This window comes from Lates calcarifer, linkage group LG19, assembly GCF_001640805.2.
Source record: "Lates calcarifer isolate ASB-BC8 linkage group LG19, TLL_Latcal_v3, whole genome shotgun sequence".
In the NCBI taxonomy this organism is placed as follows: Eukaryota; Metazoa; Chordata; class Actinopteri; family Centropomidae; genus Lates; species Lates calcarifer.
This window is the reverse complement of record NC_066851.1, coordinates 15,487,275-15,512,432: the sequence shown is the minus strand read 5'-3', so window position 1 is coordinate 15,512,432 and position 25,158 is coordinate 15,487,275. Positions and strand designations below refer to the sequence as shown.

Genomic DNA, 25,158 nt, shown 5'->3' with positions numbered 1-25,158 from the left:
AGGGCACCTCAATCCAACTTCACACATAAAACTTTGATAAACTGATACAACGGGCACACTATTTTCCCAGAGTAAGATAAAAAAGAAAACTTACTCCACTTTGAAAGTGGAATGAAGACATACTAAATAAGACAGACTAAAAGCACTAACATGGCTTTTTAATCTCCCGAGCAGCTTGGTTGCACTTTAAAATAGGTGCTAAGGACTGTTAGTGTAAAGCAGGCCAGATGAAGCCAGACAAGCAGAGCCTCTTTGAGACAGTGTTGATGGGCTACTAAGTGACTATGAATCCATAGAGAATGACTTGTAAAACATCTCAACAGTGTGACATATGTCATGAACCTTAGCCGAGATGAGAAGTTTAGTAGTGCTCTGAGAGCTTGTTCACTAAAAAGCAGTCAAGCATATGTCAGTGGTGGCCAGGAGTCAAAACGATGGCTACTTTTGTATGCGCTCAATGAAGCATTGCAGTAGTGAGCTCACATAATTATGCTGTATTGCAATACTACTCCAAATACGCAGTATTTTATTAATAACATATCATGCTTCTAATATGACATTTAAAATAAGTATTTTTTTTAATTCTAGAAGGTAATTAATGTCATTTGTTCATGTCTCTCTGAGTTTTTCTGAGAGGTACATATTTGTATGTAGGTTTGTACTTATTATACTTATACTTATACTTATATAATTGAATATTGATGTGCATATCTTTTAAGTTGCTGTAGAAAAAAAACATAAAATAAAATAAAAATAGCCCACTCAAAATCTATCCCTTCAGATATAAAATATCAGTTATATAGGGTATGCATGTCAAAGAAATATTCAAAATTTAGAAATATCTAATTCAGTTTACTGAATGCAGTGTTTCTGGTGGAATGAGAAACTAAGATATTCCTACAAATTATCCAGTTTAAAGAACATATTGTGTTTGTTTGTGACACATAATTTAGAGATGCATCATTCAGCCTGATTGTTCTGTATCAACCCATGACAAAATGGCAAAGAGCCAGGTAAATAAATAGTGGGTGAAGACACTTGAACACAGTCACTGATACATTACATCTTAAGAGATAAATTTTGATAGGTCTAGTTTTTATATAGGCTTTTTATGGATACAGAGAGAGAGAGATATTTCTCTAAAGAGCCATTAAAGTGAACCAAGGCTAAAGCACAAGTAAATACTGGGCTTCAGTTTAACAGGTGGCAGAAATCAGGACAACAGTGCTCCTGCTGCTTTGTTACTTCTGTGTGTAACATACAAATAAGGTTAATCAACTGTTACAAAGCTGAGCTACACTTATCAACAGTTTTTGAAACCCAAATGCCAGGCAGCATATACTCTGCTGACAGACACACTGCTGGGATAATAACATCATTTACTGTATCTCTCACTAATGGTGGGGACAGTGAGGCCCTACCTTGACAAGGCACAGCAGCTCATACAGGTCCTCCACCTCATCCCCTTCTGTCTTACTGTAGTTTCTGCTGGTGTCCAGGCTGGAGCCCTGGATGGTCCGTCTGTACAAAGGCAGATCCATGGCTTCAGCATACAGCTCTATGGCCTGGTGGCCCACTGTCTGGTACATGTAACTGTCCAACTCATCTGCAGCACAGAAGAAAAGACATTTAAGTGTCTGATGACGAGGCTTTAATCATGTCTGAAAAAAAGAGATGATAAGTTTACTGAAATTCACATGATGTAATGTTGGAATGCTTTAATTAAGGTTAAAACATCCACAGGTTCATATTAGATTAGAGCTACAACAGCTGATTATGTTCATTACTGTTCAATCTGAAGAAAATTTTCTTGATAAATTGATTACTCATTAGATGTGGTTGCAATACAATGGGAAAACTGTCTAGACGACATTAGGCTAGAGCCATAGATGAACAGAAGTATAACATTCACTATTTTAGCGATAGTGACTAGTAACTCTGAAGTAACTGGTCCAGTCCCTTAGACTGGTAGAATAAATCTGGGTGGGTAAAGTGAATGAGCAGCACTTGCCCCTTCCTCATTACCACCACTTGCGACACCCCTGAGCAAGACCCTTAAACCCTAATTCGGTGGAGCTGCTCAGTGGCCAATAGATGACCCTGGGGTTGTAAGAGGCAGCTTCTGGGTGTGAACACCATCAAGTGTGTGAGTGTGAACAGGCTTTTCCTGCATAGAAAAATAGTTCAAAGTGAAACTTATCTCATATATAAAAGTTTTTAAAATGCCAGTGTATTTTTACATATTTAATTATATGGATATTTTTATTCAGTGTATACAGGAACATCATGAAAAACAGATATCTTGGGTTTTTAATTTATTTTTCAGCCCAGCTGAAGTCTTGTAGCATGCCTGCATATCTAGCATGCTTCCTACAGTTCATACATAAAACACATACATTTTCCGCAGTGTCTTTATCATGCACAGCTCTTTGTCTCTTGGTCTGCAGAAGTGCAGCTGGCTGGCCCATATAGCCCAACCAACCCCTGCAGAACACAGCTAAACCCCAGCAGCGCATCTTCCTCACCTGTGTGAGCAGGACGCAGGTTGGCCAGAGCTACGATCCGGTGCCCAGCAGCAACACACTGCATCATGTTGTAGCAGCTGTCTTTGCCCCCACTGGAACACAGCATGAGAAATAGGCAATGGGTAAAGCTGTGTTTTGAATCATTAAGATGCAGAGCTATATGTTATCAGGGGGTCTACAGGCAGCGATCTGGGGATGCGGCGCAGCAGCATTAATATTCAGCGATGAAGGATCTGTCTGTAGCTGCACCAGTAGGATAAAGGTGTTCTATTCTAACAGGAACAAGTTATCTAGCGTTTGTTCACAGCAACACATCTGAGATTCAATAACTGCTATGCTAACAAAAAACACCAGTGACAGATCTGTGAGACATTTACAGCAAAGAAGCGCGTTTACCTGATCAACGCGACCACTTTCATCTTCTTATTTTTGGCTCAAGAGTCTAATGACACCAAAAGAATTAGTTACAATAGTGCACAATGGGGTAACTTAGCAGCCAGGTGCATGTATACAACAACATGTGAGAGCTGCGCTTCCGGGTTGCTAAAGGACCCTTTCTCTCCACCAAGACGCCCTCGAATATGCCTGACAGAAAATCAGTTCCAATCCAAATCTAGGTTTGGCCTAACAAGGTATGGTCATAATTAAGGACAGTAGCTGATCGTGCAGTTTGTTCAGAGTTAACAATGTAACTAAGATGATTCAAAATATTTAAATAAAAAAGACAATATATGATGTTGACATTACTTTATTGTAGGATGTGCTATGAAAGAGTGTGTAAAACAAATAATTGAAAAATATACATAATTTAAAATAAGTAAATAAATAACAATAAGTAATAATAATAGCAAAAATAAATGAATAAAATGTTTCTCTCAGCAGAACACACAAACAACTATGCAGGCAGGCCCAGTTGACATGTGGGGAAATCATTTTTTATTTCTACAAAAAAAAAAGCCATGTAAATTTTTATCACATATGAAACAAATTTCACGTTAATTACATGTGGGAATTATTTTACATGTTAGATGTGAACACATCACATGTGAAAGCCTCTATTTCCTATGTGATGATTTTTTAAATTTTTTAAAAAGTTATATGTGGTTTTTGGACACTTCCTAAATTTAATGGCAAATTTAATGGTCAAAACAGGAGTTTCGCATTCATTCACATTGCTTTCATAAACTCACCATATTTAAAGAAAAGTAAATCTTGAAAAATACTGTCTACAGTTTTGCTGATGTATACTTTACTGTAATATAATTAAAGTGGCTATACGCACAGTAACTCTAAAACTGACACTGACACACATCCTTTGCCTCTTGTGTCTCAAGAGAGGACCAAAAGTCCATGCAGTGGTATTCACACACAGGTTGCACTTTTCCTCTGAGGGAGCCCTATTTTGCTCAGAGGAAAGCCTTTGATGCTCCTTTTGCTCTCTGTTGTTGTGCCAGAGCAGAATAATTGCACAGCTTTTGTGTGCTTCCCTCACCTTCTACCCCTAAGCAGGCCAAAGGCAACTGATTTTGTTTGAGAGTACAAAATTGAGAGAGACGTCTCTTCATCCCGTTGCTTTTAACTACATTCCCTTTTTTGTTTTTGGTTTTGTTTTTGTTTTATACTTCCTGAATATATTACAAAATCTACAACCTGCAGATGAACATAATTTCTGTGGTGATACAGGCAGTACAGACTGAGAACATAGATTATATTCACTAATGTGTGAGTGTGCTCTTGATTTAGTGCATATTATTACAAATTTTTACAAAAAGATTAGTAAATAAACAATGTGATGTTTTGAGTTTAGTGTATTTATTTTCTTTCCTTGTTCCTTTGCTTGATTGTTTCCTTCTTTCGCCACTTACAGTATTCTACTCTTGTTTATTTAACATGAACAATTATTCTATTATTATTTAATGTGGCTACAATAAAAATATAAATTTACGTCGAAGGCTGATGTATTTTATTGAGATATAACTTGACAGGTAATATTCATCCTCAGTCCCTGGGCAGGTGAACTAAAATACAATACAAGCAGCATGACGATGAACAACAACTACAAATAAATTTGTAAAATGAATATTTCACAACATGTTGGACATTTCATTTGACAAGATGAGTGATACAGTTTTCAAAAATGTTTCTTTGACATGTAGGTTTGAAAAATGGCTTAGTCTTGGTGAGAGCAGGACACATCCCCCTGGGTCTGGTTGTCCTTCAGTTTTGTAAACTCATTAATGTATCACCTATGTTTTTCCAATTTTGTGGGTAATACTTTATAATACAGCTTCACTGCCTCTGGTAATTTCCATTAAAGCCTGGCCCATAGGATATGACTAATGCAAATTTTTGTCACTTATCAGTTTTAATTTATGTAGTTTATTACCCTGACAAATAAAGAGGTGTGTTGTTCCGGTTTTATTTGTGGCAGCATTTTGCTGACGTAAAAGAGCGTTTTATGTCCATATTGTTGGTACGATGGGGATAAAAAGTGTTGATGGATAGCCCAACTGAGACACAGCCAATGGACGTGAATATGAGACGCATAAATATGAAAGCAAGGCAGCAGGAATCAAATGACACCCTTGGCCTTTTCTTAAAGGAGCATGTGCATATGACAGGTGATTTACACAGACACACAAACTAATTTTTGTCGCACAAGGACACAAAAACTTTGGGTGTAATGAGAAACTAAGGCCTCAAATCACAAGACGATAAATTGAGTGTCAAAGTGGGCCAGCCAAGGTTGCACGCTGAGTGGCCAGAATACAAACACACATACACACTTCTGGTCCCTTCAACAACATGACAAAGCAAGTACATATGCTGCACTATAGCACAGTGTATCATGTATACTTCATCCTGAGCAGGAGTGGTGGATTGTGGCTCTGTAAAACATCTCCTGGTAACATGTCCAGAATAAATATATCAATAAGAATAAAAGCCTTACTTCCTTTTATTGATTAGACATGCCACAGTAGGCAGGCATAATTTAAAGAATATTTTGTCGGTTGAAAATGTTGTAATGTTTGAATGTGTAATGGCACAGATGGTGAAATAATCTCGCCAATAAATGTTCAACTTAATGAGAGGTAGGTTGTACAGTTTGTCAGTAGAGTTTTGAGTTCTGAGTACAGCAATTGGGTGTTTTAATAACAAGTTATCACTCATTAATACTGGGTATTATTCTATTGTGTTATACTGTAGTTATCTTTTCATAGTGCAACATTTGATGTAAAATTGACATGTAGTTCAAACTTATTACATGCATCACGTGAAGTTTAAAAAGTATTTTATCTACGAAACATATTCACTATAATGGTACATACAAATGTCATAGTCTGTCCTTCACAATGATATATTACAGCCCCACACCTGGTTTTAAATTGTCCAAAACCATATAATGACAGACAGTTGCAAACTTACTCAAACTACAACAATTCTGTCTGAACATACTTGGGATTGATTTTCCATTAGATAGAGGCTGAATAATATTAATTTAGGCACACAATATCATAAGATTTAATTCTGTGAGCGCCCTGCAATGACATAAAATTCAGAAGAACATAAGCAGCAAACCTTGTCACAGTAACACCAATTTCCTCTCATTTAACTGAACATTAGTAACTGCTGTCAGAAAGAACTTTCTGCTACAACTCAAGCCAATATACAGCTCTTATTCTGACTTTATGCAGAACACAAATTGGATTTGAATTTTACTGTAATTTGGATTTAAATTTCAACTAAGCCACAAACATGAAGCAGAGGACGCCGAGGACGCAGTGCCAAATTAAGCCGTTTGCCTGGAACATCCTGTCGCCCTGTTTCCACACTTTTTTTTTTCCTGGACCTTACAGTGTGAATCAAAGTCTATCCAAATGTCTGAGGTTTATGCAAAAAATGGTGCACTGAGCAAAACAGAATACTCTAATTATAAATGAAGTTTAATGAGGGCAGATGACAGCCAAATGTTATCTTAAGATAGTGATAAATTTGCACTCAAGTGAGCCACGGTTTAAAGCAGTCCTGTGTATTCTTAACTCTACTCCACTCTGGTGTTGCCTCCATCAGGGGCTCATTTTCCAAAGAACTATCAACATAATGATACCTCTTTAGGGCCTAACCACATCCAAATCAGTTAGTAAACAACCCAAACGGGGATCTGTACACATTTTTACAGACAATTAACTGTTATCACGAGGGGCCCAAATGGATTAGTAGGCTCATTAATGTCTGAGGTTAATCGCTCCTTGATTGGAAATGTGAGAGAATGTGAAATAAAGTCGTGGTTTGATCCAAATTGTGTTTGATCATGGCACCGTCCTTAACAACAGCCCCAGTCTGCAAACAGTAATTGAGTTTTTTTTTTGTTTTTTTTCTGTCTAAATCCCTCGATGAAAATCTGGCTTTTACCCCGTTTCCATTTGGCTTCTAAACTACATAAAGCATTAAAATGGATGAAAAATGTTTTGCCTCATAAGCTGCTGCTCTTTTGTAAAAGCCCTGAGATCATTTTGCTGATAACTATTATTTGGTCTTCAAAATAATAAATATCTCTGCTCAGAGAAGTGCCTTTCAGATTCATTTCAGAGTGCTGCTGATTCAGTGCTAATTGTATTTACAATCTCATATTCTGATCCAACCTGAATTGATTTGGCATGCATTTAATTAAGTGTTACAATATTTCATGTCACTAAAATATGACGATATGCATAATGAAAAATAAAATTTAAAAAATGTATGATAAAATTTCAACTAAACCAAACAATAAATTGTGCCTCTGGAGCATCTGCATTGTTTTAGCTCACAATAATTTAAAAGCAATAAATTGGGATTTGTGAAAAACTGGTATCAAACCAAGTCTAACTATGCCAACACCTCTGTGAACCTGTACTTGGGGCATATTAGTGTTTAGAGCTAACTGCTAATGTCAGCAAAATGTCATTAATTTTACAGGTATTTGGACATAAACTAAAGTATAGGACAATTTTTTTTCCTAATGGTGGCACTAGATCAAAAGCCAGGAGGAAAATTACTTTAATTCATCCTGAATCCATCCAATAGTTGTCAAGACAACTCACTAAAAGCCAGAAATGTCAACCTGCTGGTGGATCTGGAGGGAAAGTCACCAGTGTCAGGAGGATTCATCCTCTGGAGGCCATGAATGTCTGTACATAATTTCATGGCAATGTATCCTGTAGTTGTTAAGATATTTCAGTCTGGACCAGAAGAAGTGGTAGACCAACCTACCACCAGACACACACTGACAGGCAAACACTGCTATCCATAGAGCCATGCTGCTAGCATGACTACAAAGTGATGACCTTGAAAACACATCTTTTTATGGCTCAACAGTGATTAAAGTAGAAGTTATTTTTACGGTAATAGTTTGCTTACATTCAAATTAAATAATGTAAAAATACTGTAAATATATTAAATCATGAATCCTATATTGTGTATCATCCTAAACTGTGGACTGACCTCCACATTAAAGCTCTACATTTAATCATTGTTGATCTGTCTCAGAAGAGGATCTTTTTGCATGAATCAGCATTTCAGAATGAATAAAAAATCACTCTCTGACCTTTCCAGCACTACAGGAAAAAGAACTTTCCAACGCACAAACCAGCTAACCATCCTTAAGTACAAATGTAATTTCCTGAATATTTCTCCTTGATTTGAAATTGTCTTGCCCTGCTTCTAGCATCCTAGAATCAAATTATGGCTTCAGTGGTTGAGCCCTGTGAAGCTCCAGCCAAAAGGATGTGGTCCATTAAAGTACGCCACCATTCCACTCATTACGAAGCAGCCAAAGCAAACTGCACGCACTGCTATCACCTGACCCAACTGCCAAACACTGTTCTACATACAGGATCTTTAGCCTAATGGTTTACAGAGACACTTTGCTCTCAGTAATCCAAACCGCTGGACATTTTTGCCTTGTTGCAAAAATGCAGCCCAAATCCAATAATAAAAACTAAAAAAAGAAAATCATTCATATACCTTCTTTGGTCAAACCATCATTACAAGCCTTAAACCTATGCGTATATTTCTTAAATAAAATCCTCAGACTAATATATAAAGCAAACACTATTATTTCCCTCTAAATTTTGGCTTTGCTGGTAGTGACTGGTAAATAAATAAAGTAACTGAGCTGACTAAGTATTACAGTGACCAGCGTTGGTGAAATACATTTTAATCTGTAAATTGTCTGGTGGGATGTTGTAATTAGCTCATCTGCTCTCTGATATACAATCCTCAGACAGTTTCCCTCTCAGCCGACAAACACAATCCTAATCCAGGAAATAGCCTGCAATCAGAATATTGGAGTTGACATCAGAGGTAGCCACAGAGGCGATTCCCACACACCCCTCCCATAGCTTCAAAGGTCTTCCTGGGCCTGTTATGGGTTTCCCTCGTGATGAAGTGTGACACTCCACAAACACAAAAGCCCCAGCCCTCTCGTGGGTCCGCTTTGCTTTTCTTGGATCACTCCAGTCCGACCAATGCCAAGTCAACTTGGCGGTTGTCAAAACGGGCCCCATATCTCTGAAGAGTATGTGTGTGTGTGTGTGTGTGTGTGTGTGTGTGTGTGTGTGTGTGTGTGTGTGTGTGGTGCAGTGTGCTGTCTGTGTGTATGTGTGTGGTTATGTGTTGAGTGTCTGCGAATAGCTTGTCACGGTCACAGGGCCCTGTCTGCATGAGAGTGCTGTCTGTGTGTGGGTACATGTGTTTGTTTCCACCTTGGGATGATGTAATGTGTACCCATAATCAAAGCCACCACCTGGTTGTCTGTGGGAGTTGCTGGTTTTCCGAAACCATCCACATATTATAGTCTCTGGAGACTTTTTTCCCTTACATTTGAAGATCAGATATAATCATTACCAAATAATTTGTACCACAGATAAAGTATTAATGCTACGCAGTTAGTGCTTTTTTCACTTATTATGTGATAACACCATCCTAAAACCCATTTTTGACTACAGTTGAGTTTCCATCATTTTCAACATTAATCATGTCTTTCTTCTCTCCTTCCATTTTCTATCCATCTCTCCCTTTTTTTCATCTGCCCCCATGTTTTCTTTCATCTGTCCACCTACCCTCCTTAGCGGTCAGCTTTTTTTTTTCCTCGCAGTAAGACGTCACCTGTGCTGAATAGCTGGCCGCGGCTAAGCCAGACCAGCAAACTCACTGCCAGAATACAGCGAACTTGGGTCTGCCATTTGTCTTGTGGTTTTGAGTTGGGGATATTTGTCTAACGTGCTGTCCAATGTCAACACTGGCTCTAAATACCCTCGCTGCTGCACGAAGTGGGTTTCCTTAGGGAGGATAAGGATTAATGCTGGGTTGGAGATGAAATACAGGGAGAGGAGGAGGAGGAGGAGGACAGTGGAGGGATGAGCATTGAGAAAAAGGGATTGATCAAGGCAGATATTCTATATGTGTAGATGACAAGCAGAGGCATAGAGGAAATAAGCATTCGAGACCGGACCAATTTATACATTAAAATGTCTCTGTTTACAAAAGTTCCTTAAAACAAAACCTATTTCTTTCCACCTTACCAGTTTGTATTGCCTCTTTTTCTCTACACTTCCCAGCCATAGTGTGTACACAGGGGGTTAACCATTTTAAAGCAGTGACAGGCCCTGTGTGAAAGATAGCCTCAGATCATTCAGAACCATTTCTAAACCTGTGACTAACCATAAATAACAAACAAAATCCAAGGCCTCCCACCAGCATTAACGCCGGCATCGCCAGATGAGAAACTGTCGGCTAGATGGGAGATGACCTCAAGTTTATAGCCTAAAACCTGTTGATCCTGAGCGATTGATTGTCACCCTTAAGAAGGAGCCCCCCCTCCGCCTCCATCAATTCCCCACCACCACTGTCTCCGCAAGACCAAGATGAATTCTAGCAGCGATTCTGCCATGAGAAGCACATCAGTGGCCTCTGCCTTTTCTTTTATGAGGAGAATTCCATACACTGGGCCCAATATTCCTGGTTACTGGAGTCTGGTGATTAAAGTGTATAAAAAAGGGGGCAGCACCACTAAAAGGCAGTGATTTAGTGAGCTGTCACCCCAGTTCAGGCAGGGCGACAAGTTCAAGTCCCCGCAGGAGGGCTGTAATGAAAATGAAACAAGGAACGAGACGGTGTTAGGCTGGAGAGGTTGGAGGGCTGGAGGGTCGGAGGGCTATGAGGGGGGCAGGAGGTGTCAGCGGGACGGGGTCATATGGAGGGTGATGTAGATGATGATAGCGATGCATGGATTCTGATTTTCAGCTGTATGAGAACACAAAATGTTGGTTACTTTAAAAAAAAAAAAAAACAACCAAAAAAATAGTCCATGAGTTCCAAAATTTCCTTTAGAACCAATCATTTTTAATGCATGCCTGCAGTCAGCCATTTAGCTCCATACATTTCACTGTGGTATGAAAATCAACAGTCTCAGTCAACATATCATCATTATATGACATTGCAACTGTGAGCAGGGACTGTTTTGAAGACTTTCCCAGATGGTGTGTAAATGACAGCTCCAGCTTGAACATCAGCTGCCAACCAACAATTCTTTTACTAAAAAATGACCAAAATTACATGTTCCTTTTCACAACTTCCTTGTTTGTTTATAGTTTGTATGTTAGGTCTGATTTTCTGACAATAAAGCTCATGGAATCAGTGCTTCTTGGCAGCCTAAGCCTAAGCACCCCTAAAGCTCACTAACTAGCATTTGTTTAATCTGCACAAAAACCAAAGTGCTGGTAGGAGGACAGAGCCAATCTGTTACCCTCTTTCCAGTCTTTATGCTAAGCTAAGCTAACTGGCATTTGGATGTGGCTTTATATTTACCATATAGACATGAAAATGGTATCAGTGTCTTACTTCAAACTCTCAGCAAGAGAGTGAAAAATCATCTAGGGCTTTAAGTTGTGTTAAGACCTCCTGTGTGAGTGCACTGGTGTGACAGACTGGTGTGAGTTAACACACTTCCAATGTCCCAGACTGAAAAGGAGATTACTGAGTCCCTGACCTTCCACTAACCTCATCCTGACCTTGTAAAAACCCTGACCCCATCATTTCCAGCCTTACAGGATTCATCTGCTAGCCTGCCTCTCATCTGTGGGAGTGGGGTTTGATGCCTTCAAGTACCAGCCAGCTATAAAAGACACATCCTGATGGGCCTTCCTCTGTTGTGTTTAATAGCTGTCTCTACCGCCCCCCTCTCCACCTCCCCCACCCCCCACCCCCCATTCCTGACCTCCGCCACCACACCCACCCCTCAGCCTCTGCACTGGCCCTTGGCTAACCCCTCATATTCAGGGTTCAGGGTCAGGGCAGCAGACTCCCAGCCAATTGGGCGGTTGCCCAGAGGAGCTGATGCAGCTGTGAGCAGCAGGAGAGACGTAAGAGACCCAAGGACCCAAAAGAGGGGAGAGGCTGCGGTGTGTTTACAACATCTTAAATTTAGGGAGGGAAGGAGTGCCACACAAGCTTACACAGAGCATGACGAAAGAGTGGTACAGTGTATAAATAAGTGTCACATAAAAAGAAGTGTGTGATTCTTTCATTGCAGTCAAACAGCTGAATGAAGACAGATAGAAGAATGAAATGCACATTAATGCTTTCTTTGATGTCGCTCAGGGACTCAACCCCCCGCCCCCTTTTTTAAAGAGGTTCTCGTTTTCAGATACTAACTTTCATTACAATGTCATAAGATCTTTCTTTAGATCTTATGACATTGTAATGAAACTCAGTGATGAACACATAATAAAAGACGCAGAAGTAAAAGATAAAATGTTTTACAGAAAACAGCTATGAGCCATGGAAGCCTGTGAACACTGTACTGTGGCTCACTTCCACGTAAGGAAGTCTCTTCCGGCCCTGAAAGCACTGATTCAAGAGCCTGGTATCGGCCTCTTCCTGCTGCAGAACAAAGAGAATACCAATGTCTACACACACACACACACACTTGTAACATTTTTAGATTACTTGCGTGTGAATCTTTGACATGATCAATTTATGTAAGTACTTCTTTTGTTTCCTGTGGAAATGAAATAGTATTCAGACGTTGTTTCTTCTGTTATTCCCAGTTATTTCCTACACAGCTACGATTTCACAGTATACCAACACAATAGATGTAAATCTGTTAAGGAATGCATTTCACTGTAAAGACAACGACGATACAAACAATAACATCCACAAAGCCTACTTCCTGAAATGAATTCTTTGGAATAACAAATGTTGGCTGCTTATGGCTCTCTGATGGCTTCATTTTTCACTCTGTGTAACTTGCTAATTTTTACAGCTCAATGTCCTCCACTCAGCCTGTATCACTAAGTCATAAGCACGCTGCTCCTGGCTGATATATGGGTCTGCAAGATGATGTCAGCGAAAAACACTTTCAATAATTGCCATGATTAATATTCTCAACCTTCCAGCACCTTCCCTTCTCCATCCAGCCACATATCTCCAGCGAGGTTCATCTATCAGTCTGCTCTCAAACTGTTTAAGTCCTCTGAGTGATGCATGGCACACTGCCAACCCTGTGTTCCAATGCACACTATTTACATTCATTCAAATTATGAGTCGATGAGTCTCCAGTGCATAAAATTACCATGAGTTAAAGTGACAGAAAGAGGGAGAAGACCAGAATATTTACTATTTAATTGTTTCAACTTCATTGTGCAACAGAGGAAAATTCATCAGATATTATTGTGTTGTCTTCTTTTCCAAACAGTTTTCACTATTAATGAGTGAGGATGTGTTATACACTGTATTGCTAGAAAAGTGTTTATCCACATTTACCCTGCCCATGCACATGTCCATAATGTCCTACAGCTGGCCTGCACTGGCTGGAATGTGGAACTCTCACAGGACGGGTTTCCTCTCGGCCTGCGCGCTAATTGTTTAGGAGGAAAAAGGTGAAACAGATATGTATAAACAGCGGAGGTCTTCCAGAGAGTCAGGAGAGGCTTAGAGGGCCTGGGACAGTAGCTGACCTGTCATATTCACCATTCACACTGAAGAGCCAGGTCCACCATATTCTGTCGAGTGGCGTCAGAAAAAATAAACTCTCACTTCCTCAGTGTTGATGGACAAATTCATGCTCCAGTGGGAAACACTTCTCGTACATACTTGCTTTGAACATGTCAGCTTGTCCAGAGTACATCTTGTATGCACTAACAGAACAGATAATACAGTAGAGTACACGGTAGATTATTGTGAGCTGTGCTTTGCTAAATGAACTGTAGCCAGTCCAAATGAATGCCTCAAGTATGTCAAATACAATAAATACAACTATGCAGCCTTATATCAAAAATATTTCTAATAATAATTTATTTTAAGAATTTTGCTAATTAAAAGCCTCTGACTACACAATGTTTAAGCACTTTGTCTTATGTGATTGCAGCAATTTACCTACAGATTTCCAACAACCTTATACCTATGATCTCTTCTTTTTAGACAACATACTTGTACAGTGTGTGTTGTTTTTATGACAACAAGGGTAAACTATCAAGTACATAACATATAGTGTAATGTCTGGAAGTGGCAAAAAATAAGTAAGACACAAACACAAACATTTCACATTCAAATTTAAAGTCTATAACTTGTACATGTGACAACATTTTTTAAATATATATTTTAAATGGTTGATACATTAGTGAAGTTGAAGAGATACAAAGTTCATATCTAAATCTCAATGTGTTTATTTGTGAGGTGACTATATATTTTATAGCATGGAAAATGCATTTGTCCTTTATTAATTTAGTGTGTGTATTGTTTTCTTTTCCTTCTTATCTGTGTTGAGTTGTTTTTTCTTGCACTGTTCTCGTTCACACAGCACTTCATTGTCTTTGTGTATCCCAAAAGTGCTGATCGTAAAACAGGAAATATGGCCATTGCTGGGAATATGCCTGCTCTCTGGATGAATGAGATCTTAGACAGTGATGTTCAGTGTAACAAATTGATAGGAGTCAATTAAGCATCTATTATTAACCTCCTATGGTTCACTGTCAATTATCTGTCCCATTAACTCTGTAATACTGTACTCAGTATGTGTTTAACACAGAGGAGATCCAGCATGGCTCATATCCAATCTGTACTTATGAAAAAAGAGCCAGAAATGATGACTTTTAATGTCAATTCAATTTAATTAGATTTAATGAAATGGTTAAGGTCATTTATACCTCCATTCCTCGGCTCTCAGATGATTTATAGTAATAATAAGGTATGCTTATATAGATTAGTCATAAATTCCCCACACTTATTCTACAGTCTTAAAGTCAAGGCACAAAGATGGTTTTTCAGCACTGATTACCATATTAAAGATAATGTTACTGTCCACTTCAGAGATGGAAGGGAATCACTCATATCTATTTAAAGGCATGGGAAAATTTAGAGAAAGACATTTCTTTAAAGTAGATAATTTTTTCCTCTTCAGAGAATGACACATGCTGTACAGCACCACAGAGACAAAAATCCTACCACATGGGAATAATGCAAATTTGTCACATGTGGTGTGCTCAAAAATGCCTTGCAATTTCTTCCATGTTGCTTCCATGTCTGTGTTACGTGATGCCAATTCCTGCCGTGTCGCTCTTGATGTTCGTCAGCAAACCACTGTGCTTGTAACAGGAAATCATTTTACTGTTGCCCTGACTGAGTCCTATTTACACAAACTCCCCCCAAACACTTAAAACAGGATATTTGATTGTGAGAAGTCTTTTCCGTGTTGTTTTCCCAGAACTGACCGTCACCCTGGGTTAAGCCCTAAACACATGAAATACGCAACTCACAGCACTGCTTACATGGCAAAAAAAAAAAAAAAAAAAAAAAAAATTATAAAGACCTGCTAGTCATTAGAGACTTCAGTCAGACCTTGTTTGATGTCATTGTTTTTGTCTGCATTGTACTGTCATGTGTGGTACCTACTGTGTTGAGACACACTGCGTCAAGAAAATGAGCTCAGGAAACAGATCACATCATAAACTATTTGCAGCAGTTAGCATACAACACCAAACACAATGACATTCAGGAAGCATATTATGTGAAAATTCAATTCTTCTGAGAATTGGGAAGGAAACCATTCTAACCACAGAAATCCCAAACATGGGCAGGTTAGTCACTGACATGAAAAGCGAGGCTGCCAAACCAGACATGCTGTCATCTGACCCTGGTGAGTGGACTGCAACTGCATGCACTTGTGTCTCGAGTCAGTATCTGGACATCCTCTCGGAGTGAGCAGACCTGCAATGTCCCTGTGGCCTGAGTCCCTGCCAGCCATTTTTGCTAATGGCTCTTCCCTGAGAGATTTATGATCCAGAGACACAGGACAATTAGAGAAAAGGAAACACAAAAGCCTGGAGCTCCCCTGAGAAAGATTTACAGTTTACAGAGGTGCTCTTTTTGAAATTGAAAGTCTGATTAGAAAGTGCTGATGGTCTGATCCAGTAGAGGTTGTACATACAATGTCAGGTTCACTCAGGTGTCACTTAACTGGTGGCCTCATTACATCCTCTCTGGTTCCACGGCCCTGTGCTGTGACTGACATGTCCTCTTTGTTTGTTCACTGTGGTGTTTCTTCCATTAGCATAGGCAGATGTAATAAATGAGTCACAGTGAGATATATGGCGTGATGGCAGAGCTTTCTCAGTACAGAGTGTCTTATATTACTACCCCCGCCACCACCAACACCTCTTCAGACAGGAAGTAAAACAGGAAACACTTGTAGTCATGTTCCAGGACTCCTGGAACGAGGAGTCCTGGAACACAGAGAGAGGATATATGACTGAAGATAGGGAGAGAGAGAGCTAAAGGGAAGAGTGAGAGAAAATGACGGATGGAGACACAGAGACAAGGAAAGGGGAACAGAGAAAACAAGAGAGGGTGTGGAGGTGTTCCACTAAACAAATTTCTCAGATTTTTATATATTCTAATTGTCACTGCAAATACAGTTAAGTGGCTGCCCTATCTCCCAACATGCTATTACCTTCCATTGCTATGCAGATGACACCCAGTTATATCTGTCAGTTTAAACCAACTTTATTTGAATAATGTACAGTCAGTATACAATGAAACTACAATGAAGCTTGCCAGAAAACTTTCTGTGCTTATGCTAAGTCCAGACTTCAATGAATTCAAGATAAATTCCAGAGTATGTTGGCCTTTAAGAGACAACATCATGGCTGTATTTAAAAATTAGTTTTTTGGTTTTTTTTAAAAAAAATTGTTTACTTAAAATGCTGCACAGATCACAAAAGATCCAGATCTTATCCTGCAACATCCTACTAGTAATCATTTTATGGAGACACTGCTGACTTTTTTGGCCAGAGCACCTTTGATCCTCTGCCAGTTTGAAAGTCTGGGACAAAGATTTTACTGCCAAACCCCCGACATTTGAATCTGATTCACTGCATTAGGAGTTGAGACAGGCTGGATCACTGTCATCCTTGAAAATCACCTATTAAAACTTATTTGTACCATTAAGTCCTTTCATTACTAACTTGCATATGTTCAGTCTCATAAATGCCATCAACCACAATCAAGGATCATGAAGGTTACTGTAATGACACTAAATCTACAATAAGCCTGTAAATCTTCTACTGTCTTCCTCTCTGTGCACAACGTATTGCTCAATGATTGTGTTCTCTGATTGTCCATGTTTAATGGCAGCCTCCATCTGCCAGCCCTGTGTGTCTGCAGGCTAGCGGCCCACAGCGCCCCACATTAGAGCCTGTTGGCGTGGGCCCCAGGCGGCATTCCGCTTCTGGAAGTGTGATTATTGAGGCCTGATTACAATGTCTGCAACCACAATAACAAACCAACCCTCACTGAGTGCTTGGCAATCTCATTGCGAAAACAAAACGGCTGGAGAATTAATGACGCTTCAAACTCGGACAGGTTTTTTAGTGCTGATAATCTGGATCCAGGCTAATTTGCAGCAATTGGTGGCATATGGTTTGGTTTTACTCTGTGTCCAGCAACAGATATGAAATCTGTTGGACTGGGAGCGATATGGCACCACATAAAGAGATCCATTCAAGTTAATTTAGAATAACTGGAAAAACAAACTGAAAACACTAAGAAAAGATGACAGAGGGATAAAAAGAAGACAAGAAAAGTGACAGGGATAAGAAAAGAAAAAATGAAAATAAGATAAAGACAAAGAGGAGCTTACAGAATCAAACAGCCATCACAACAGCAGTTCAGCTGTCTGGTTTGTGTTTTCCAGAGGATGTCCACGGGGTGGCTAAAGCCTGTCGCTGTGGAGAGGAACCAGAGAACAGAGAGCATGCTGCTTAGTGTTTGACACACACCTGAAAGCCCCATGTTCTCCCTCTGTAGAAGTGCCTGTGGTGGTCTCCAACTGCCTGCTTGTTTTTGAGGGGTACTCATTGCCTCATCCCTGCCTCCAGGCTAAACTCCATCCTCATCCCTACCTCCTTTCTTTTTCTCTTTTTCTATACTCCTCCTCCCCTCACTCATCAACTCCCTCTTTTGCTCAATCTACTCTCACTCTCTCTCTCTTCTTCTCTATGTTTCTCCATCTCTCCATCCCCTCAGGGCAGCAGGTTTGGGTAGAAGTCTATTGCGGCGATCAGAGCTGATAACCTGTATTCTGGACAGGCGTGCCACATGGGGCCACACCTTGCCCGAGGATAGGTCCATCCATGCCGGGGGCAACAGAGGCACAGGGGCCAGGGGGCTAGGTCTAGAGTCAGGGCTGAGAGCTTGAACTGCAGCAGGAGCAGGGGGGAAAACGGGCTAGATGCTGGGTCAGCGGCTGCATGAGCCTCAAGGCCGGGGCACGCAGAAGGGGGCGCCTAGAGGGGTGATATGGAGCCGGGAAGAGAGGGAAGGGTCAGGGTTAGTGACAGGGGTCTGCATGGTCCAGCTGAGGCTCTACTGATCCATGGTCGAGTGGAGCTGACAGGTGAGGGAACAGCACCACCCCTAATGATGGCAGCCAAGGTAGGGGTTGGGGGGAGATGTTGGTGCTGGTTGGGGTGCGCTCTTGCACTGTGAGGCAAATTTGATGGGATGGGTAGAAGGGGTGAAGTGTGAGGAGACAAAATAAGAGGTGGACACAGAGCTATGGAGAGTGATGGAATCAGCCTCTATAGCCTGCTGTGTCTAAAGCTTTTGTTTATACTGATGGTTCAAATCAAAGATTAACTGGAGGCCTCAGCCAAGCTGTGTCTGCAGCGCAGCTATTGTGCTGTAGTGGAACCACCACATAATTATCCATCTCAAATTCAACCTCACAAAAATGCATGTGATAGGCAAAACTTGTACTTGGGGACTAAATGCTGAGAGGCAAGTAATTCATATTCTGCCACTTCTGATTTTAAGATGTCATTGATTACTTTAAGGCTCTTCAAAGCCTTTCTTCCAGTTACATTAATGACCTTTAGTACCATATGATATGTGCAAGTATGTAATTTGAGATCCTCAGGCAGAGGTCTTATATCTGTTATGGAGACATTGAGTTGAAAACTAAAGGGGACAGACCTTTTGCAGTTGAGTTTATTTTATTTTATTTGTCTTCGTATTCAGTTTAAATCCTGATTTTATCATTTCTTCTACTTTACATCACTGAAGTAGGTCTATGTTTTGTCTTTTATGTCATGATTTTGGTTTATTTTGCTGCTGTCTTGTGGCACGATGTAACTTGATATTGTATTTAATTTGCTGCCCTGTGTGAAGCAACTTGAGTTTTGAAAAGTGCTATCATTATTACTATTTTTTTTTACCATCCACACAGTAATTATGCTGTTTTTATTCACTTAGCTGGCTCCACAGTGTGTGACAACAGGCCATGTGTTCCTCTGCTGCAGTCTCGAAAACAGGACTTGCTGTCACTTTAGTATGAGACCACAAGCTGAAGTAAGTTGGTCAGAGGGACTGTGGGAAGGCTCTGTGAGCAATCATATTTGTGCATCTGTTCATGTCTTTAAGTCTGTATATGTGAGTGTTTGTTAGATATGTTATGTTTGTTGCAGAGGCAAGACTGTGTGGCAAATGCTCCATCTGCTTAGCTGCCTGGGTTGCCCCGTCTGTGCCGCCCCGATTCCATCACCTTCCGTGGGGTTTTGGGGGGGGGGGGGGTCAGTGGTGGGGAGTGTACACGAAAAGTCACCCCGAATCTGCCAGCTGATTAATCAAGGGTGATTTGGCGGCAAGCACAGCCTACCCGCTCTTTCCTGGCTAGTCCGTGTGTATTTATTTAGAGTAACCCGTGGCCAGTCACGCCTGACCTCAAACCATCAGGAGCAGCCACAGTTGCGCCCAAGCATAAACAAAAAATGCGTAATGAAGGTAAGAGGACAGAGGACGGGGTGGTGTGGGCTGGGGAGGGGAGGAGAGGGGTGGAGGCGTAGAGAGCAGGAGGAAGGCAGGCGTTCTTTCTTCTCTCAGAGATAGGGATCTTGAGCTTCACAGCAGAACTCACGGGCCCAGACATTGAGCTGAAATAGCTGCCTGTGTCCTGGTGTTTACTTCTCAGCTGACATGGGAAGGGAAATCATTGACCTCTGACAGAGCAGCAAGGCCCATCCATCTTCCAGGCTCGAGGTATTTTTTTGTTGGGTATCAAATAGCTGGCGGCGAGGGGAGAACCTTCCTACTTGCATTAAGAGTTAATTAGAACTCCAGGCAACACAACTGAAGACACATTATTCAAGATTTTATGAGAGGGAAAATATAGCATGGCTGTGATTGTTAATAGTTTGCTGTAGTAAAAACACACACAGTTAACAGCCACGTTTAGCTGAAGGAAGACAATGAAATGCTTTTCTTTTTTTCACCAGTTCAAAACCAGCAGTCTCATCTGCTCCCCTTTTTGAAATTCTCTAGTTCATGTAGGGGTTAAAAGCATCAGGCTTGATCAATTTCATCATCTTTAGCTGTGATGTAAGCAGTATGGCAAGCAGGAGAACAGAAACAAACAAACTCCAAAGATGGAGCCTCTATAGAGAGTTATTGATCGAACATGAAGGTTAGCCAGAAGTCTGAGAAGGTTGGCTCTCTGAGGTCCCACGTGGCGTCGGGAGGCCCAACTCTCTCTGTCTTTAAGAGCACAAAACACAGGAAAGAACTAAACATAGCGGATGGGAGAGAGGAAGGGGAGAACAAGTACAGTCTCAGTAAGGCTGAGGGTATGTATTTTGATGAACCATGTGGAGAAGAGCCCTTGTTATAAAAGGCCAGAGAAAAGCACAAAATTAAGAAATAAATATAACACTGTATGCTGAAAATCAAAGGTAATTTATAGGGTTTACTATCATGTACAGAGTCCGTAACTGCAATTGAAGTCATCAAAGATATTTTAAAGGCACAGAGGGAGCAGAAGTCAACTGTGGGCAACAAGGGCAGGTGGCAGTTAAGATGCCTGTTTACCAACCTCTTTGTCCTCCACACACTCTGCATCTTTGCCCTGCATTGGTAAGTATTCTGCATGACATGCTGTGATGTCAGAGAGGCAGAGTGGCATTTCAGGTGAGCAGGTGGAAACAGGCAATGCACCACCTGGTGCTGGGAGAAAAAGTAGAAGAGAGAGGAGAAAGGGAGAGCACAGCCTCCCAGCACAGCTTGTTGGGTTCTGACCCACCACAGCCCTCAATCTCTACAATTCCACCCGCCCTCTTTTATTTATTTATTTCTTTCCTCTGCCATCACATTATGATCAGCCACGCAGCGCCCTGCCCGACTGAAGCAGGGAGGGGGGCCTGTCTCCCGTAGAGGCAAACAGAGGATGGGAGGATGAAGGGAAGGCAGGAGAGAAGGAACATAGCAGTAAACAACAGCACCTTTTGTCCTGCATCTGTCTGAGCCTGGCATCCTACGGCGTGTGACAGTTAGAGATGCACGCCGTACACTCAGCAATCCCAGACATAGATGTCGAGTCATCCCAGATGGCCATCACTTTTTCCTCCTCTCTCCTTGTCTCTGTCTCTCTTTCACCCTCTTTTTTCTCACTCTCTCGTCATTCTATTGCTTTTCCTCCTCCGTCAACAGAGGACGCAGCCACTCTGGTGTGACTTTGAGGAATGGAGAAAGAACAATTGGGTTGACTACACAGTGACTGGCATGTACTGTATAGCTAGACAGCTAATTAGATACTTTACCTTTTAATATGCATTGAATCAGTGTAAAGATAATGATGAGCAGAGTGTAATGACAATGTGATTAAGAGTTCAGATTAAAATCTAAATCTAAGACACACTGACACACAGTATACAAGAGTTGGAAAACATCAGTATAAAAACCAGGTGTGGGATGTGATGAAGCTGGATTGACCTAATGAAGAATTCAGTACACTTTCTGATGCTATGTAATATGCAAGATTCAGTTTTTTATTTTGTAAAGAATTCAGATTTTGCATTAGATTTTTCTTTGTCTTTTTGTTGCTGATGTAGTAATTGATGCAGTAACATGATTTTGTGTTAAAGCAGAAACTTGCATGTGAAATGTTTTACTATATTTTAGCTGACTGGGAGAAATGATATTTAACAACCTGCACATTTTATATTAGAAGGGACAAAGACTGATGATTAACCTGCTCTAATAAAACTTCCAACATAATTGTGCACATGCAAACTGTAAAGGAGCACTCCCTGTCAAATTTAATACCCCTGACAGCTTCTCACTTTTCGTTGACAAAACAGAAAAAAAACAAAACAAACAAAAAAAAAAAACAGAAAAAAAAGATGCATAACCCTTTGACTTTCGGCGGTTTGGATTTGGGAGCCGCCTTGACAGATGCTATGCTATTCTCCACATCTTGAGATGGGGAGGGGGGGGGGGGGGAGAGAGAAAAAAATATGAAAATGCATTATTAATTTCACAATGTGGATAGCCAATATTCATAGAGCGCAAAGGAAGAGCAGGCAGGCAGGCAGGCAGGCAGGCAGGCTGGCGGATGTGCAGCAACGAGTGAACGAGCAACTCTAACCTTGAGCTTTCACCATCGCAGGTTGACATCTCTGAAAACATGTTCTTTTTTTTTTCCAAGTGTGGGTTGTCAGCTGTACTGTCACTGGCAGGGAGAGGTGACGTTAAGTAAAGAAGGACACATGTGGCTCCGTGAGGAGGAGGGGGGGGGGGTCTCTGTAAAGTCACTCACAGAGTTCCTGTCACGGTTAAGTAGACAGGTGCTTACTGTTAACACCCCACTAATATCTTTATGCATATTTATGAATCCCCCTCCCTTATAATACGTTGCTCGTTAATGTCACAGCTGCCAAATATTGACTATGACTTTCTTTTAAAAAACGCATAAATAAAACAGCTTTTAAAGATTCTGACCTGCTTAAATACATCTCTTTTCCTGTCCCTTTGATCAGAAAGCTTTTCATTATTTAAGCCTCCACGCTTCTTTATATTCTGCCACCTCATCTGCTGCAAATATGCAATATATCTTTATTTAGAGCAGCTACCTATCCCTTCATCTACCGTGCCCGCACTTAATCCCCTCTCTTTTTCTTGTGTGTAAGTGTGGTCAGAGACGTCTAAGTGCTCTCATTATGGGAAAAGTTTGCGAGTGGGGCAAAACTCGCTGCTGGGTCTCATCAGTGAGAAAGAGGGAAATGGCTTTATAGTCTCAGAGGATTTGTATGCTGATTGCTCCCTAATTCTGACTCCAGCTCTATAACCGTGCCGTTCTATTCCCATGAAAACTTGGCCAAGAATTGCAGAGTGCTGCTTATAAGAGGAATATGGAACTGGACAAGTTCCTGCTCTGCTGTGAAATCTCAGTCCTGTTTGGGCAAATATTCCCATCAGACAGATCTGCTATAAACCCAGCCTCTCTACAGTCTGTATGGGACTCATACAAAGACCTAGATGATACAATCAATGGAGTATAAATAAAATTTCAGATTGAATTTAGTAGCTGAGATTGATATACTGTAGTTCAAACTGGAACAAATGTTTTTACTGACTAAGAATTCTACATACTGTTGAATGGTTTATATTTATCTTATTGACTAACAAATAGGAAATAGGAGAAAAGGTCATAAGAGCTCCAAGATAACAAAAAACTCTGTGATTGATTCCATTCATAAACCTTTCTATGCTACATTTACAAATTACATGCTGTGTCTTTGTTTGGAGGCAGACAATTGAGAGTTCTGAAGTTGATTCAGAATTAAACGGCCAAAATATGTAGGGTGAAAATGCTACTTCGTACAGGGCAGGGCAAAACTGCAGATTAGAAGAATTAACTCCAAGCCTTTATGCTGTATATGAGTGGGAATAGCAAAGAAACGAGAGCAATGATCAGACATACAGCACACACAGCAGAGTATATTAACATGTACAGAATATCCATGTTCAAACCTAGAAGCTTTTGCATTCTGGTGGGATTTTGGTCTGTCCCTTCTTGTCTCCGAAAGTAAACAAATTAGCCCTGCGGAGCCATGGGTGGGGTCAGAGGTCAAGCCTGACACAGGAAGGCACGGCGTGACAGGCTTAGGCCACTTGGACTTCTTGCCCAAGGAACAGATGTTAGCGGCGGCAGTGTGATTATCGCCACGGCGACCGAGGAACAGGAGCAATGGCCCTTGGATGGATGCTGGTAATTACCCAGGCTCCCCTGGGAAGGAGATGACACGTGCCCGCCACTCTTGGAGATCACAGGGGCGTAATTAAAGCTGCAGTAACAGTTGTTAATAGGGCAGCAAATAAAGGTAGCAGGGGATGAAGGGAAAGAGAAAGCAAGGGAGGGTAAAGGAAGTAAGGGGGGGGCATAATGGAGGATTGTCTCTCCTTTGTCCTCTATGTTGTTTGTTTTGCACACTAGTGACCTTCCTGTAAGGCAATGGATTTAAATGAAGGACAGTTCATTTGAGCAAGAAGTGAACTTCACTAAAATTTGATATTGTGCCAAATAAAAAGAAGTGAAGATTTTTCAGAGGCAATAATGTACTAAGTAAGAAAAGGTTACTATTTTTGACCAATCAGTATTCACACTAGCAGAGGCAATAATGTAAAGTGACCAGTCCAATTCACTCTTTCTTCAGAGGAACTATAAAAACAAACTTAGGAAGAACTATAGCTTCAATGTCCAGCAGCTGAAAAAAAAATCTTTACTGTACAACAAAAATGTCACAAAGTCACCTCAAGACCTCTGCTGGCATGAAATCAGCCAGGAATCTCTTTAAGTGCAGCACTGGTGTTTGCTAGTGACAGGTATGTTTTTGTCTTGCTCGGCAGTGTGTGATGCAGAGTGTGCCCACGCAGAGCTCTTAAAAGCACCATACAAGACCCCGAGTGTCAGAGCACATCACCACAGCCTTTTAGAGCCACAAAACCCTCTGACAGCACCAAAATGGCTTCTGCTGCTGCTTTTATTTTTTGTGCTCTGCTTGGCTTCTTATAAATGACCACATTCAACCCCTGTATGGCACTTGACAGGCCTATGAATTCTTTCGTCCTGAAAGGCCTGATGTGAAAAAATACACGTTGTGTTTGGGGGTGCGTGGGAGGACATTCTGTAAGTGTGTTTAGACTTTGTATGAACAACTTAAATGGATTTCAGCTTGATGGTAAGTTTTCTTTTCAATGTCAAAAAGAGTTGAAAAAAAAGGTTAAATTGGAAGTGGTCATGGGCAAGTGAGAAGGTGCCAAAACATTA

The 25,158-nt window shown here is 40.8% G+C and overlaps 1 protein-coding gene across 2 annotated transcripts in view; it reads right to left on the bottom strand.

Moving 5' to 3' along the window:
* The window catches only part of dph6 (diphthamine biosynthesis 6), a 57,117-nt gene extending 54,057 nt beyond the window's left edge, over positions 1–3,060 (bottom strand). Inside the window, exons 1-3 of one of the 2 annotated variants that reach the window (XM_018663688.2) lie at positions 2,922–3,060; positions 2,526–2,617; positions 1,422–1,606 (exon numbers count right to left, since the gene is read on the bottom strand). In XM_018663688.2, coding sequence (XP_018519204.1) covers positions 1,422–1,606; positions 2,526–2,617; positions 2,922–2,944 — 300 coding nt within the window. In that variant the 5' untranslated portion in view covers positions 2,945–3,060. The remainder of the gene's footprint in view (positions 1–1,421; positions 1,607–2,525; positions 2,618–2,921) is intronic. The other variant, XM_051078164.1, reaches the window with a different exon arrangement.
* Between the last annotated feature and the right edge of the window lie 22,098 nt (positions 3,061–25,158).